Source organism: Heliconius melpomene, chromosome 4 (genome assembly GCF_056956725.1).
Source record: "Heliconius melpomene rosina isolate 202511_hmr_F chromosome 4, ASM5695672v1, whole genome shotgun sequence".
Taxonomy (NCBI): domain Eukaryota; kingdom Metazoa; phylum Arthropoda; class Insecta; order Lepidoptera; family Nymphalidae; genus Heliconius; species Heliconius melpomene.
Genome location: NC_140392.1, coordinates 6,372,780 through 6,389,727, shown reverse-complemented (window position 1 = coordinate 6,389,727; position 16,948 = coordinate 6,372,780). Strand labels below are relative to the sequence as shown.

Here is a 16,948-nt window from a genome sequence, read left to right as displayed (position 1 = left end):
TAATTAAAAACTGTCCATAAATTTGATATAATAAACAAAAACAAAATTATATCGAAACCGCAATTTATAAATAATAATTAAATTTGTCTCTGATTAAAAATTTATTAAAGTAGGAAGATAAATATTTATATTAATAACTCAATTTGGTGAACCACAGACTAAAGACTATTAACTATTTGTATTGTTCATAAAAGTTTTAATTTTCAGAATTGACAACCAATTGTCTAAACAGCTGACAATAATTGACATAAGGTGAAAAAACAAAAAACAATATATGTATCTAAATAGCAATAGTTGTAATAGTAACAAAATTTTAATGCAATTCTTTCAGTTACGTTTTGTGAGTTACCCTTAAAAATTATGAGAATGCGTCATTGTTTATTATCATAACAAGAACCAATTCGATAGTTCCTTTAGAAAACTTAATTATATTTTATTTGAATTGTTTCAGGCCAATTTTTGGTGCTACATTAGAGCGATATTTTCTAATTGAAATATTTTAATTTCAAATAAGATAATGCATATAGCTTATATTTATATATAAATTTATAATAATAATTACTTTCAAAAATGGAAGTTAGTTATTTTTTATTTGTAGTAACTTTTATAAGAATATATGTAATATTTCCTGTGTATTCTATTTATGGTATTTCATTTTTTATTTTAGGCAAAACATAATGATGATTTTATAGAAAGTGAAGAAAGACAATCCACAAACAGCTTAAAACAAATATATAATGTAAATTCTAAAAGAAAAAAAGATGGAGCTAGAGGTGAGCTTTATATACATTTCAACATTTTATGAATTGTAGTCATTTCCTATTGTGTTTAACAATAACAAAAAATATAAACATTTAAGATGAAAAAACAATTGATAATTTGCCAAAAGAAGATATAACACATAATATTGCCTCTACAATATTACTTCATAATTATGATTGCAAATTGAATGGAGAAGATGATACATCACAGCCAACTTCATGTACAGAACCCATTATACCTGCTGAAACTACCCACAAGAAAAAGAAAAGGAAAAGGTAACAAAATCAGATTACTATATATATGTATATGTTTAACCAACTTCTGTAAAAAGAGGAGGTTTTCAATTCAACTGATTTAATTTGTGTTTGTAACTTATGACTTGACTGGGTGGACCGATTTTGATAACTTTGGCCGTACACAATGCAGTGTTGGTACCGATGCTGTTAAAAATTGATGACAGTGGATAAGGCAAAAGGAGTCTGTAGAGAAGAAACCATAATGTTTGGCTTTTCATTGAAATCAAGCAAGAACGGGGGATAGATTTCAATTCCCCCCTGGACTCAGGTCCCTGGAGTTGCCACTTCACAGTTTGCCACAAGCCATCGCCCTATTATTTATTATTATAATGAAAATCAAACCTACAACCATTGTGTTTGCAGTCAAATACTCCCCCATTGCTTTTAAAAATATATGAACTATATAGTATATTTTTAAAGTATTTTATACTATTTATTTTTAGATCTCAAATAACAATATGTCTAACAAACTGCCGTTATGAATCCATACGTAAAGTTGCAAGCGCATTCGGCATGCGTGAAGTATCCGAGGAAGAGGCCTGGAATTTTTATTGGACTGATATGAGTGTTTCTGTAGAAAGGGCAAAAGAAATGAAAAGGTTTCAGCGCATAAATCATTTTCCAGGCATGCTTGAAATTTGCAGGTAGATTACAAAAAAAACAAGTTAAATTCCTTTTTTTTTCGGTTGTGAAATTTTGTTAAACTTAATATTCCGTAAGCAATTTCGCCGAATTTGGGCGGAAAGTGGAAAAGAACGTGGAGTATTTTGACCACAGTATGTGTATGTCAACCCCACTGAAGCTGAAAAAAAGAAAATTCACAAAGAATAGATAAAATAATTATATTGATGTAAATAATTCTTTACTGTTTTTAGAAAAGATTTGCTGGCCCGTAATTTAAATAGAATGCAAAAGATTTACCCAAAAGAATATAACTTCTTTCCAAAGACTTGGTGCTTGCCAGCAGAGTGAGTTTTTATGTTAATTACTATCAACACAAATTACTTTGGATACAATAACTATTAGAAGGTCCATCAATTATTTTTAATGATATCTACTGTCCATGCAGTATGCATCATCATAGTACAACTGAGAAACTTCTTACTGTACATATTCATAAAAACAAACCCCATTTGTGGATAATAATATGATAGTTAATTATTTTTTTATTTTTCTGTTCTTGTAAGACAATCGGCCGCACCTAATACACAATTCCTCTAACATAGATGAAAACTGCGTGTTTTAACACATAGGTCTCAGAACATTAACATGTCAATAACAACTATTTTAAATGAAAACGCTGCACTTAATTAATTATTATATTTAAATCGTTAAATAATTTTTAGTTTTGGAGAGGCGTTAAACTATAGCAAAGCACGTAAAAATAAAACATTTATAATAAAACCAGAGTGTGGTAGTCAAGGACGTGGAATTTACCTTACGAAATCCTTAAAAGATATTAAGCCCACAGATAAGCTTATTTGTCAGGTTACAGTATTTTATTTTATGTTTTAAATTTGTTTACATCAGTTGTTGGTTCGAACCTCGCTTGTGGCAATGAACTATTTTCAGAAAATCAAATTCAATACTATACATATATGGAAATATGAGAATCGTCTTTAATTCTCAATAATAACATTTCAGGTTTATTTGTCAAAGCCATATCTCGTTGATGGATACAAGTTCGACATCAGAGTGTACACGCTCATCACGTCATGTGATCCTTTGAGGATTTTTGTATACAACGAAGGACTTGTACGGTTCGTACTTTTATCAGTATTGGTATTTCATATAATTATAATATAACAGGAAGTGGGAAACGCCCTTAAGTGGAACGGAGTGACTTTACACTAGGTTCCTAGGTTCCCTCTGCCTACCGGATACAGCATGGAGCTAAAACATTAAGCTTAATGTAAAATTGCAAATAAAATTATTATTTGCAATAAAGTTATTGTCAAAGAAGGAAAGGCTACATTTGTATTCAAATACATATCTGAATATTTAAATTTTAAAGTATGAATATAGGATACTATGTTAATCACCTACAAATATAAGGAAAAAAAGTAGGTAAATCTTACCACTCTGTAACATTATATACAAAAACAAAACAGATTCGCAACAAGCAGATACGCGGACCCGAACATCAACAACACGACGAACGTGTTCATGCACCTCACCAACTACGCGCTCAACAAGCACAGCCGCACATACGTGTACGACTCTGAGGCGGGCAGCAAGCGGTAAGCTTTAAAATTATATTTTTTTTTATATCTTCACGCTGTATCCTAGAGGGAATGCTCCATTTTCATGATATTGCATGTTATATGGCGGATATGGACTCTATGTGTTGTTACCATAGTCAAAAATAAACTTACTTGATTCCTTCGAGTAGGAATCAAACGCCAATTTTTTAAAGATATCTGTGATTAATATAATTTTAAAGATTTCTAGTCTTTAAAATTTAAATGACAAACCAATCTAATTATTTCCGGCAACAGAAAGATATCAACATTGAACAAAGTGCTGCTATCTCAAGGCGTGGACCTGGACCACCTATGGCACGCCATCGACCAAGTCATAGTGAAAACTATAATATCTGCGTGGCCCATACTAAAACACAGCTACCACGCTTGCTTTCCTTCTCACGATATGGTTATTTATAATTTTAAAGTCAATATACTATATTTTTATATTAGAAATTAGAATATAATTTTTATGAGATGAGTTTTTTTTATAGGTGTTATTGCGTTTTTTGACATTTGATTCTACGTCTATATTTATTATATTAGTAGTTTAAGTAGCGAAGTACAATAAAAGTACTCTTTTCGCTGTATTGATGTAGTCTATTAATAAAATATATTTATATAATAATAATAATTAGTTATATATGGAAAAAAAGTGTTTTTTTTTTGTTTCACGCACTGCAAATAGCAAGGTAGGCAGAGGGAACCTGGAGCCTAATGTTAAAACACTGTGTTGCCATAAAGACATCCTTCTGTAGAATTCTGGAGGAATTGAGCGTTGAGTAGTGGAACTCAACGCTGTGCTTTGCCTCGTTACCAGAGTAAAGAAATGAAAATATGAAATATTTCTCCTTCGAGTCAATATCGAACCCACAACCTATAACTTTTACAATCGCACGCTTGTGCCCCTGCGCCACGACAGAGCTACTAATGTTAATTAATACAACTGTCTTTCAGGTTCATGCCTGCTTTGAAATCTTAGGATTCGACATACTTCTGGATCACAAGATGCATCCCTATATTTTAGAAGTAAGTTTCTTCGTTATGATTTTCAGTGGATACTAGAACGACCATCGACCTTTTTTACAGTATTATTGCATTTCCAACATTTTTTATTCATATACGTCTAATTCTATTCAATAGTATTGTATTCCATTACATTATTATCAAAGAGGTAAACGTTTTGCTACATTTTTTATTGTTGTTTTTTTTTCTGTATCCCGTACATAGCAGAGTAGATAGAGAGAACCTTGGAACCTAGTGTTAAGACATTCCGTTCTCATTAAGACACTTCTGTTACCCAGTTGTGTTCCCCACTGTATGGAGTTGAGGAACTAAACATCAGAACCCAACGCAATAAAGAAATGAAAATATTACATATTTCATTTCCTCGAGTGGGAATTGAACCCAGAACCTGTTACGTTAACAGTCACATGTTAGTACCCGTTTTTCAGTGTTTTTTTTAATTATTAGGTAAATCATTCACCAAGTTTCCACACCGACACGCAACTCGATCGTGAAGTGAAGGAGAGCCTCTTGTCGGACACGTTCACTATGCTCAACATATGGCAGTGCGATAAGAAGCGCGTGTTAGAAGAGGATAGGAAGAGGATACGGGATAGACTGTTGCAAAATAATAAGTAAGTATGTGACTTATAATTTGTTATTAAGTAGTTGGAAGATAAATACTTTTTTGGAGAACATATAATAATTTTATGGGAGCGGAATTTGAAACTGCGCCTATTGGAAACTGTCCACGCGGCCTGTCCACTGTCAATTAAGCCAATCGTTTTCATCGAGCTTACAAATACTTATAAGTTTGTCACAGTCACAAATTATTTATTTTGTTAGTGGTTAAGATTTTTCAAACTATGTTGTTTGATGAGGACGTATGGCTTAGTGTTCAAAGCGTTTGGACGGTTGCCAAAAGGCGTGGTTTCAAATCCCTCTATGTTGTAACTATTATTTAAGATTTCTAAAAAGTGTTTTTTTTCTTAGTGTGGCATAACATTAATTCTTACATAGATTTCCTGAGTACACGCCCACTGAAGAAAAGGAACCTGAGAAAAGTCCTTGGCAGACTCAGATCCAATGGGAAGAAACTCATCTGGGTAATTTTAGGTAAGGTATAATACATTTTGTATAGTTATTGCATATTCTAATATTTTGAATCTCATCATACAAACGAAGTAGTGTACACTACGTAACATTAGTCGATTTAACGGTGAATTTCTTAAATGATCGAAATTACCCGACTAAATTGGTTAAGCTTGTTAAAACAATGATACTAGCTAGATAAGCACTACATTGCTTACAAAATTCTCAAAACTAAAAATTTACTGCATTTTACAGTTTTTTTTTCGCAACAAGCCGGTTGGAGATTCGACGTTGCTAGATAATAAAATATTGTTTAATAAGGTAGAACATTTGGACGACTTTGAAGAGAGGTACCCACCTCTCAAGTCCTCCTATGTTCAAATTTTTATACATATATTTGCTAAGAATGTACAGTTAACTTCCAATGCTCATTGTATAGATCCTTGTGGGTGGCTTGTGTTTGATAGTGGGCATTAAAGGCTGCTGATCATCAGCATTGAATAATATAATAAAATAATATGTCGGCCATAATGAACGGTGTCCTTGTAGGCGCGTGTACCCGGTGGGGTCCGCATACGCGGCGCTGTTCCAGCAGCCGGCCGGCTCGCTGTACACGGGCACGGCAGCATCGCGCGCGCGCGGTGACTGCACGCGCACGCAGCTGCAGGACTTCCAGGTACTATATGTGCGTGCGTGTGTGTGTCGGTTCCATGAAAGGCACCATAGCTCCCCAACTGTAATCACCCATTCCCCCAGGGATACAAGCGTGTGACTATAAACTTAACAGTTTGTTTTCTCCTCTGATAGCAAAAAGTTTTAAGTTCTGCCAATCAGCACATAATATCTTAAAAATTTGACACAAAATGTGATACGGAATATCCTAACACTAAGTCAGGTCTGCGGACCCTGCAGTAAGCTGAATACAGTGGAAAGTATAAAAAATATAAACATTTTTTTTAACACGACTTGTTATTAATCTAAAGTATATAGGCTTCTAAATATACAGCTTTCATCCTCGCTATTATCTCATTTGTGACAAAAACGATAGCTGTGTATTCGATACCAAATCTATACTTTTTATTTATTTATATATTTTTTTGGCCTCACATGCGATTTGCTTTTATTTTTTCTAAATTTATTTAATTCAACTAAAATATATATTTCATTTTATGTTAAAAATCTCCACTAACTTTTCATTTAGAAAAAAAGTACATCTGATACGTACGTACGTTTCAAACACATAATATTTTTAGCAAAACAAAGCAAAAGCAGAAGCTTTAAAGAAACCTTCTCAACCTAAACCTAAAGAAATAGAAAAGCTTGATAAAGAAGAATCGAATACAGTAAATAGTGCAAGGAGTGTCGTGCCAGCGAAGCCACGACGTGATATGAAACACAAGGATGAGAAAGCCAAGCCCGTTATTAAAGTATCTTTACAGCAAGTGCCGGTAAGATTAAGAGAGCTCTGAGAGCGATCAAATTAAGTAACTCTAAAAACACATGATCTCTGTATGTGATCTCACATCCATACACACAACCAGGGAGAACCTTAAAAACACTAAAAAAGCTTCTTATCTTACAATATAAATTTGTATGCAGAAAACGATAACGGAAGAAAAGGAGAAAGAAGTCAAGCCTCCATATGTGTTATGTTCATACGAACCGGACCCCATAGTAGAGAAGGAGGAGCGGGAACGTGTCAGTTTGTTAGCGCAACGAGACTTTTTAGTGAGGAGTTACGGTATGCTGGAACAGGTGAATTTCATTTTGTGATTTATAATAAGATTTTTTTTTAACTTCTTTTTTGGTATAAAAGCAAGCACAGCGGCAGTCTTTGACTATGATCACGACGATTGTGGGTATAGTCTGGCAAATATGTTATTGATAATGGGAAGCACCCGCGGCAAATTGCGCAGAAAGCGTATTTTGATGTCTGCACATAGACACCCGCTCACGCCGGACCGATTCCCCCGTAAGGGCTCGCGGGGAATCGGTGCGGGGTGTGACCTGGCTACGGTACAGTCGAGCGCAACGCTATCAGTTCATTACTATGAAATATGAATATAATATCATATGATAGCATCATATATACGGAATGGCGTAATAGAGCATATTTATCTAGTAATATTATAATGATTAGTGTGTTTGTTAGCTTAAGCAACATGCAAAATCAAGTTATGGATAACCAAATTGAAAAATTAAATAAAAAACTGAATTGAAATTATTATAATGGGGCCACATACAAATCTTGTCAATCCAAATTATAATATATAATAAAAAAAAGTAAAATTTAAAAAGTAATTTTAATAAGGTACATAAAAGAATAAAAATAATAATACATACAAAAAAATTGTAAAAAATACAGTTTTAATAAATAAAATGTCAGATATAAAAACGAAAAATTAAAAGGAATGGCCGTTAGTGTTCATTTACAAAAATAATTAGTAATAAAATGCAAATTAAAAAAAAAATACGTAAAAAAATTAATTAATTATAATAAAACGTTAATTAATGCATGCAAGAAAGTAAAAAATAAAAATTGACAAATAATAAAGCAAACAATCAAAACGATAAAAGGCATTTTTGTTTACAATTAATTATATTCTTGTTTAAATAATATAGTGTGAGCTCGATTGTACCTATAAAGATGTGTGGGTGCGAATTTCCTGTAAGGACGTAGCGCTCACACTGACGCACAGTAACTTGTATGGCAAAGGGATACCTCACTCTCATTTTTTTTGTACCTCAAAATTTATTGAAATAATTTACCCAATATTTTTTTTTTATATATATAATCTTAAATATTGCCACATATTTCTTTATCCATATTGCATTGTATATAAGCTTGTATTATACATACTGAATGTTTATGTTGTACATAAGTATATATATATATATATATATAGATAGATAAATATCATGTGCCATTAGATATAAAAGCAGAAGCTTAGAATTGATTAATTATTTATTGACAAAAAAAAATGATTATACTTTTCGGGCTAGTCTTAATTTTATTCTCGACAACAATGTATGGAACAGCTGATTATTTTTCGATATTTACGTATCCTCATAAAATTTTCGTTTTGTATAATTAACTATAACATAAACATGATAGATAGATATTTTAATTATCGTATAGGTAAATGTGATTTGCTAAGCGTGGGGTAAAACAACATAACAGGGTAACACTGATCGAACGTTCTCTGCGCATACGTATATCAATTTGCCGCGCGTGCTTCCCATTATCAATAACATATTTGCCAGACTATACGTATATAATTCGGAGAATGAATTATTCTTATTTTGGATACAAGACAAGTGCCGACTCAACACGCAATTTTAATAACAATATGTGTTAACACTGGATTGCCTGTATTCCTCGCTACATGCGGGATGCAGAGTAAAGCTGAAGTTAGAAGTTAAGTAGGGGAAGACAGTTTTACGTAAATATATCAACATATCTATATATATAAAAGGACTTGTCCTCACTGACTGAGGTAAGTCGCACGCACAGCCGTAACCGCTCCGCGTAGAAACGTGAAATTTGGACAGATGTTTGCTTTCATAATCTGGACATCCACTAAGAAGGGATTTTGAAAAATTTTAACCCTAAAAGGGTGAAATAGGGGTTGAAAGTTTGTATGGAAAAAAAATTAAATCGGCACCGATTTTTATAAAATTTCAAATTTAGATTTTTATAAGTATTTAATTGAACACGTGTTTCATCGTTTTCTAGGATTCTCCCCCTAAGGGTGCAAATAAGGGGTTGAAAGTTTGTATAGATTTTGTTTTAAATCGGCACCAATTTTTATAAAATTTGTAATTCAGACTCTTAAAAGTATTTAATTGAACACATGTTTCATGGTTTTCTAGAATTCTCCCTCTAAGGGTGCAAATAAGGGGTTGAAAATTAGTATGGAAAAATCTTTAAATTGCCACCGATTTTTATAAAATTTAAAATTTAGACTCTTAAAAATATTTAGTTGAACATGTGTTTCATGGTTTTCTAGAATTAATCCCCTAAGGGTGCATATAACGGGTTGAAAGTTTTGTATGGAAAAATCTTTAAATCGCCACCGATGAATTAAAATTTGAAATTTAGACTCTTAAAAATATTTCATTGAATACATGTTTCATGGTTTATTAGAATTCACGCGCGTCCGCTAGTATAATATAAAGTAAACGCCTTTTGAAAACCTATAATAAAAAAAATATTAGTGACCTTACCATTAAGACATTTCAGTTTTCAACACTTGAATATACTTACTTACTTGAATTAAATTCGAGTCTGCTGCTGAGTGTGCATTATGATTGTATTAAAATTATTTTCATTTCTCCGATTTCACAAGACAAAATTTAAATGTATCGAAATTGTTCGATGACGGTCGCATGATTTTTAACTTAATAGGTATATAATATCATTTTAATTTTGTAAATAAAAAACTTTTACATTCTTATTTTTTTTTATTTCAATGAAAATTTAACTTATTCTTTATTTTAATTTTGATGATGCACTCTACTTACGTCTTTGTTTTTTACAAACTCTATAATTGTAGCAAAATATATATGTTTCCTTAGATTTATTTAGTTATGAAAAAAATTGGCACGCTAAGGCCAGAGGACGAAAGAAAGTATGGAGTTTACGGAAGACTCTCTGTAGTCTCGCACACACCTAAGGTAATCTTCATTTTAAACCAAATAATATTATAAATAAAAAATTGAGACAGCTGTGGCGCATGGGTATGATACCCACTCAGAGAATTAATTATTTTCCTGTCCTCTCCAGTAACAAACCCAGTGCCAAGTCTTTTGGTACTGGGTTCCCTCGGCTTTTACCCTGCTATATGTGCGAGACATATTTAAATTAAAAATATTATACCTACACATTTTTTGTAAAAACAAGTTATGATGAAATTCGATTCATTTGCAGAAATTCTAAGTTGTTTGTTCTACACGTGATTTGTAAATTAAAAAGTATTTTATAATTTTAAATCAAGAAGGCGTACTAAAATTTTATGTATGTATATAAAGTACTCAAAATGGAAAAGGTTAAAATGCACTAAGGAGATTGTAATAGTGAGTTTACTACTTATATAAAAGTACTTATAAATATATTATTGTATTTTACTGTAATAACATATTTTTAATATTTCAGATGAACTCATTGTTATAAAAGGAAGTGATGTGAAACATAAATGTTTTTGAACACATATTTGTAAATTTTAGTAACAAATCTGAAAATAAATCAATTTCCAAAAAAAAATAGTTTTTCAATTACAAAATTAAAAACACATGTATAATAGTATCAAATATATATTTTAATATCATTTGTCCTACAATATATCTTAAATTATAAGTCCTGCTTCATGTTTTAGTTCATGAAAATATATTCATTAACAAGTCTTAACACGCAATGTCTTAAAAATTGGACCATGTCTGGGGAACCTCTCTGTCCCTCCCTTTGCTTACGCTTGTTAATTTCGTGAGAAAAGCGTGAAACATTTTTTTATCTTATTTATAATTGCACTAATTTATACATATTGGACCAACATTATGCTTTCAAATAGTCAAAATATCTTTTTTTTAATCTTACTGAAACAATATCCTATTCAAAACTGAAGTTTTTTCGCAAGTGACCCTCCGTCTACATTATCAAGAAGTTTTCTTTTTAGAGAAGGTTTCTGACTTTCTATTTTTGATATACTTGAGGGCATAGGCAGCTTTGTTCCTATGGTTGGTGCAGGTTTATTACTGTGAAACATAAAATATTATTTTAAGGTAAAGAAAGTGTTTTTTTATTTTTTTACTTAAAAAGGTAAACTGTCTAGTCTGAATAGTTATAAAAAAGCAAAATCGCATATTACCTAAAATAAGACATCTGCAGAGCTTGTGTACAGTCACACCTCTTAGGTGGATATAGAGAAAGCAGGCTTTCTAACAGTTGTATCAAATCATCAGAAGCTGCACTGAATATATGACGTAGTTGTTGTGGAGGTAGAGGCTTGTACTGCACATAATCTGTTAAACTCTTCATTCCCTAAAAAAATTCAAAATCTCAATAATACTGGCTATATACACAAATAAGCTACTTAATTGTTAATTTTAAAAAAAAGTATATAAATATATGCTCTATTCAGTTTGTAGAAAACATTGAGTTTGTAAAACTTCACCATATTTTAAATTAATCTCACATACCGGCCAATTCTCTTCAGTTGGGGTTCCAAATACTTGAAAAATACGAGTTAATTGGTCCAAATCAGATTCTCCAGGTAGAAAAGGGACTCTTAACAACAACTCAGCAAGAATGCAACCAACTGCCCACATATCCACTCCAGTGCCATATTGTCTAGCACCAAATAAAAGTTCTGGGGACCTTTAGCAATAACAATATTTAGTAAAATACAAGTGAAACATTTTTTTACAGTGAAAGTTTTACATTACATAAACTTCTTACTTATAGGAAAAAAATAACCATAATGTAATGGTAGTTTTTTATTTAAAGGATATGGTAAATTTTTTACTCAAACTTCATCTCAGTTAAATCTTCATTGTGAGATACAAGTTAATCTTTAATATCATAAATAACTATTTTTAACCACAAATATAAGAACATGGTCACCTGCAATTACTGAAAACCGGAATGTGGGAACTGAATAAGGAACTTTTACTCGATATATTGTGCACTATAGCAAATCTGAATACTAAAGTGCGCAAATATATTTTTGTAAACATATTGTCATTAATAAATGGTTAATACATGTACCTGTACCATCTGGTGACCACTTGATGTGTGTTTATTCTTGTTGGAGAACCAAAAGCTTTTGCCAAACCAAAATCACCAATTTTTAAGATCCCTTCTCTATTTATGAGTAGATTATTAGGTTTTAAATCTCTATGTAATATCCAATTTTGATGCAAGTATTCTAGTCCTATATAAATAACAATATTTTTTATTACAATATATTTGTAGGTAAAATTATATGCATACACCACTTTTATAAGCATTAGGATTGCTTTATTAATAGATTGAATAAATGACTAAATTGATAATTTGATTTTACTGTATAAACCAAACTTGTAATTTTTTAAATAAGCCATTACTAAATAGAAAATTATGATTTTAAAAATTGAGTGCAACCTATTCATGCCTGGTAAGGATATTATTTTGTGCAATTGAGAATAAGTTTACCTTTTAAAGTCATAATCATATAAGCCTTCACATTTGCTGGAGTAAGTACAATATTATTATCCTTAACAATTATTTCTAAGTCAGTATCCATAAAGTCAAACACCAAGGAAACATTAGATTTATGTCCAAAAACATCTGAAAATTTATTTAAGACTATATTGGTATAATACATTTTATAGTGCATATATATAACAACATATACAACTTTTCATTATATTACAGTTTTTACACATAAATAGGAAAGATAATGCAGCAGTTAATAGTTTTATTTTGTACCTAAAAGTCCAATGAGGTTGATGTGCTGTAATTCTTGCAGTAATTTAATTTCTCTTAAAGCAGTTCTATTAATACCATCTTGAGCCTCTAATCTTGTGCCAATTTTAATCTTTTTAACAGCAACTATTTTGTCAGTTTTCACATCTCGAGCTTTGTAAACTGTTGCAAACTAGGGCACACAAATAAATGAAACGTATGATTTTATTTCATAAGAAATACAATAAAACTATACGCCATAATAAAAACCTGTAATCAGGAAACTTAATAATAAGAAAAGATATAATTTAAATAAAATATAACAGTAAATACCTGACCCTCTCCCAAGAAATCAATTTTTTCATAACGTATCGTTTGACTTGGTTCTTCCATAGTGATATCTCAAGCGGTTATCTTGAACTTTCTAATCTTGAGAATTTTAAAAAGGATGTTAACTCATATATATTTATGAAATATGAGTATCATTTTGTTTACTTCTTAATAATATGTCATTTTATTATAGTAAAGACCACGCACTAGCCACTAGCAAGTCCTAGCCACATGAAATTCAAATTTTGACGTTATTCACGTTAGAGGCGAAATTGTAACTAGCTCTGACATTCCGCTTTACCACAGAACCTAAAACTATAAAGCCTTTCTTAAGTGTTAATAAAGTATGGTATAGACTGAGATTCAGAACAGTAAAGCTTATCATTAAATACTGTACTTGCAAAGATATAAACTCTTGGAAGAACATAAATTAGGAATATTAACGAATTTTACGTACGCTTATACGCATATTCTCTGTCTAAAGTATAAAAATATAAATGGAAGAATTATTTCGATACGACAATTAGTTTCAGCTTTAGAAGTAATCGTGTGACTCCAGAGCCGGACTGTCTGTGCCCTTTTAGCGATGAAATTTCATGGCTTCCCGTCGCCCATAATTTTTTATGGTTAGTGGAAAAATTACTTATCTACTCGATTCGTATGACATCACCTAAATAAATGTCAAAGTCATTGAATATAACTCAAAAAGTGAAAAGTCCCATAACATAAGTCAAAACTAAATGTTATACCTTAATTTATTTATGAAAATGTAATTCTAATATATCTTTACACTTCTAAGACGCCTTAAAGTATAATTTGTTATATATTTTTTAACTAATATATCGTGAATATATCTTTTAACTATAAAAGGAAATAATAAAAAATATGTGAATTATTGCAAAATAATAAAATGAATCTAAACAGTAACGTAGATAATATCTATTACGATGATGTTCCCCCTGGAACTCTTAATAGTGATGATTTTTTTTGTACTGATAAAATCATACCGCGCAAAATCAAACCTCAAAATATTGTTGTAAGACTTATGGACAGGGAAATTTATGGTTCTAGAAAACCTGGATCTCATTTTCATGTAGTGCGAGAATTTTATCAAAATGTCTTTCCTAACTTAACTATAGTTAATGTAGAAAAGCCACCATGTTTCTTGAGAAAGTTTAGTCCTGATGGTAAACATTTTATAGCATTTTCTGCGGATCAAACATCACTGGAGGTGAATAAACTTTATCTAGTGTCTTAATTTAAAAGATGAAGGTGTTATAGATATTATATGTTAACTGTTTATTTATACAGATATATGAGTATCGAGGAGCTTCAGCTGCTGGTGATCTAGTCGCAGGATATCCATCAGATTTGTTAAATGCCGATGCAGATGTTCACCACAGAATAAGAACACATATATTTTACAGGTTTTTTAAGGTACTTTTTGTGACATGACTAAATAAATTTAGTTTAGTTAATCATTGTATAACATTTAATTGTTAACAAAGTTTATTTATATTGTGGGGCTGTTATGTAAGGATAAATTTGTTTGATTGTAAATATCATTGTCTTAGATTTTTTTAATTATTGTCATTTGCCTAGTCTGGTAGGCAAAGCATGGCATTAAGCTGCTTCTTTTATTACATTCTTTTAGCAATTATAAATTCTGTAATCTAGTTGTGTCTATTGTAATTCTTTTTATTGGAAGGTAGCACGAAATATCAATATGTACTATATATTTTATTCTTGTTTCAGCCTAAATTCACAGTAAATGTGTGCCAGCAGAGATTGGTGTCTAGATCAGAGCGCAATTCTGGCCAAGTCCCTTTCATGGAGCAACAATTAAACAGGGAATGCAGTCTTTTTACAGAGGATGCCAGATATGTCATAGTTGGATCAGCAGCCCATATTCCAGATGACCTGCGGCCTCATTTTCATCACATTCATAGTAATAATGAAGCTGTTACACCAACTATAAGGTAACTTTTTGCATTATTATATAAATGTGTAGCTATACTCTAAAACTCATGTACATATTTTAGTATTTATTATACCAGTGACAAAAAAATTGTCTAATTAAGTGATTATTTATAATATTTTATTTATTTAAGAATGTTTTTCATTCTGTGAGTAATCTAAATATAGCACATTTTAATTTTTAAATTGAAATTAAAATTAAGATCTTTTACAGATCTGCTTTGGAGGACTATTCCCTTCATTTGGTTGATTTGCACCAAGGAAAACTTTGTGATACTAAACATTTCCGAACTGATAAGATCTATCTTTCACACAATCAAGGTATTTACCTATATAAAGAGGTCTTAGCCGTTTTGTCTGTTCAACATCAAACTATACATTTATTTCAAATAGTGGAGGGGATGTTAATAGAAATCAGAAAAATTGGCAGATTTTGCTATGATGATGATCCTTATATTGTAAGCTCAGTGTTTTCCACAACATTGAACGAAAGACCATTTTATGAAGAGACCATAAATAGCCTAAAACACAGGTTACTTGTGTTTCTTTTTAATAGAGCAAAATCAATCAGTGATGATACGAAAGATCCATTAGAGTTAAGAAAATTTTATAAATATTTTGACATGTTTAAAAGCTTGAGAATGTGGAAAATGCAGCTGTTAGATGAAGATCACCTTTTTATAAAATATGCAAGTGAAGAGGTTGTGACGTTAAGAGTAGCAGAACCGAACAGTCAGTCTTCATTTTTTGTTATATACAACATAAGTGAAAGTAAAATTTTGGAGGTCTATGAAAATACATCAGAAGGATTACTTCAGCTGTTTGAAAATTACTGCGATTGCTTTAGGAACGCGCGACTGTGCGCTGATTCGCAATTTACTTGCTCTCCGTCGAATAATTTATATGCGAGATTGACTCAGCAGAAATTCAAGCAGACGATCGTCAGAGCGATTTATGGTGGACGGACCGAGGCGACTAAACGTATCCTAGCACAGCTGCCAATAAGCGCACAGTCGTACAGTGGCTCGCCCTATTTAGACTTGGGGCTGTTCAGTTATGACGACAAATGGGTTTCTGTTATGGAGAGACCTAAGGCCTATGGGGAGTATCCAATACGGTATGTATGCTATAATATTGCGTAATATAAATTAATAGAATATTTAAATTTGAAAATTCATAGTGGTGCAGGGGACAATGTCTCACTGTAAACAAGATGATTGTGGATTCGATTACCACTCAGGGTAATGAATTATTTTATGTTGTCCATTAAGTTCTCCTACTTTACTCGCAATGTCTTAAAATTAGGCGGAAATTGAGCAACGGAACAAAAATATCAATCAAAATACCTAAAGAATAAAATATATCAAGACTTAAAGAAACTTTTTTTCATTACAGTTTTTATGCGAGAGATTCAGGACTGTTAAAGTTTAAGATTTACGCTGGAGTTTTAGGTCAGTCGGTGCCGGCGAGTGCTCGACGGCTAGTGGCATTTACCTTTCATCCCACAGACCCATTTGCTATTAGTGTACAAAGAACTAATTCCGAATACATTGTCAATTTTCATATTAGAAATGCAGTTTTTAGTTGACAGTAATAGTGTTTAAGAGTATAAATATATACTTATATTTGTAACATAATTTCTAAATTCTATTATAAGGCTTAAAGTGGAAATTATAACTTGGAAGTTTATGTTTATGAATATAACAAATTATACATTTTTATTACTAATTTATCGTTTCATTTTTTTTGTATAACGCTCGTCGCTGCCTCAATTCGAATTAAAAGACGTTTAATACTTTTTA

The 16,948-nt window shown here is 31.4% G+C and overlaps 3 protein-coding genes across 3 annotated transcripts; 2 read left to right on the top strand and 1 right to left on the bottom strand.

Moving 5' to 3' along the window:
* The first annotated feature begins 240 nt into the window (after positions 1–240).
* LOC146539559 (tubulin polyglutamylase TTLL13-like) lies at positions 241–11,151 on the top strand. Its single transcript, XM_085185129.1, has 17 exons — positions 241–340; positions 668–773; positions 860–1,037; positions 1,502–1,702; positions 1,934–2,026; positions 2,405–2,546; positions 2,703–2,818; positions 3,170–3,298; positions 3,557–3,710; positions 4,259–4,330; positions 4,775–4,941; positions 5,327–5,422; positions 5,948–6,074; positions 6,652–6,846; positions 6,998–7,153; positions 9,977–10,474; positions 10,554–11,151. Exons 1-16 carry the CDS (start codon positions 275–277, stop codon positions 10,106–10,108), a joined length of 2,130 nt encoding a protein of 709 aa, XP_085041255.1. The 5' UTR covers positions 241–274; the 3' UTR covers positions 10,109–10,474; positions 10,554–11,151.
* On the bottom strand, positions 10,696–13,536 carry Cdk7 (Cyclin-dependent kinase 7). Its single transcript, XM_085185123.1, has 7 exons — positions 13,173–13,536; positions 12,864–13,032; positions 12,588–12,722; positions 12,162–12,327; positions 11,594–11,771; positions 11,263–11,435; positions 10,696–11,149 (listed from the first exon to the last, which is right to left on the bottom strand). The coding sequence occupies exons 1-7, from the start codon at positions 13,230–13,232 to the stop codon at positions 11,008–11,010; spliced, it is 1,023 nt and encodes a 340-aa protein (XP_085041249.1). The 5' UTR covers positions 13,233–13,536; the 3' UTR covers positions 10,696–11,007.
* Positions 13,537–13,863: 327 nt separating this feature from the next.
* Positions 13,864–16,874, top strand: abo (de-etiolated protein 1 abo). Its single transcript, XM_085185102.1, has 5 exons — positions 13,864–14,400; positions 14,481–14,606; positions 14,925–15,148; positions 15,361–16,263; positions 16,542–16,874. The coding sequence occupies exons 1-5, from the start codon at positions 14,080–14,082 to the stop codon at positions 16,732–16,734; spliced, it is 1,767 nt and encodes a 588-aa protein (XP_085041228.1). The 5' UTR covers positions 13,864–14,079; the 3' UTR covers positions 16,735–16,874.
* Positions 16,875–16,948: the final 74 nt, after the last annotated feature.

Excerpts from the sequence above, each read along its gene's own strand:
- LOC146539559 (XM_085185129.1), top strand. The coding sequence starts at position 275 with ATGTATCTAAATAGCAATAGTTGTAATAGTAACAAAATTTTAATGCAA. Across the intron at positions 2,547-2,702 it reads CAGATAAGCTTATTTGTCAG|GTTTATTTGTCAAAGCCATA; the intron begins GTTACAGTATTT and ends ATAACATTTCAG. Across the intron at positions 6,847-6,997 it reads TATCTTTACAGCAAGTGCCG|AAAACGATAACGGAAGAAAA; the intron begins GTAAGATTAAGA and ends ATTTGTATGCAG.
- Cdk7 (XM_085185123.1), bottom strand. The coding sequence starts at position 13,232 with ATGGAAGAACCAAGTCAAACGATACGTTATGAAAAAATTGATTTCTTG. Across the intron at positions 12,328-12,587 it reads TATGATTATGACTTTAAAAG|GACTAGAATACTTGCATCAA; the intron begins GTAAACTTATTC and ends TTATTTATATAG. Across the intron at positions 11,772-12,161 it reads GTGGTCACCAGATGGTACAG|GTCCCCAGAACTTTTATTTG; the intron begins GTACATGTATTA and ends TTATTGCTAAAG.
- abo (XM_085185102.1), top strand. The coding sequence starts at position 14,080 with ATGAATCTAAACAGTAACGTAGATAATATCTATTACGATGATGTTCCC. Across the intron at positions 14,401-14,480 it reads CGGATCAAACATCACTGGAG|ATATATGAGTATCGAGGAGC; the intron begins GTGAATAAACTT and ends TTATTTATACAG. Across the intron at positions 14,607-14,924 it reads TATTTTACAGGTTTTTTAAG|CCTAAATTCACAGTAAATGT; the intron begins GTACTTTTTGTG and ends TTCTTGTTTCAG.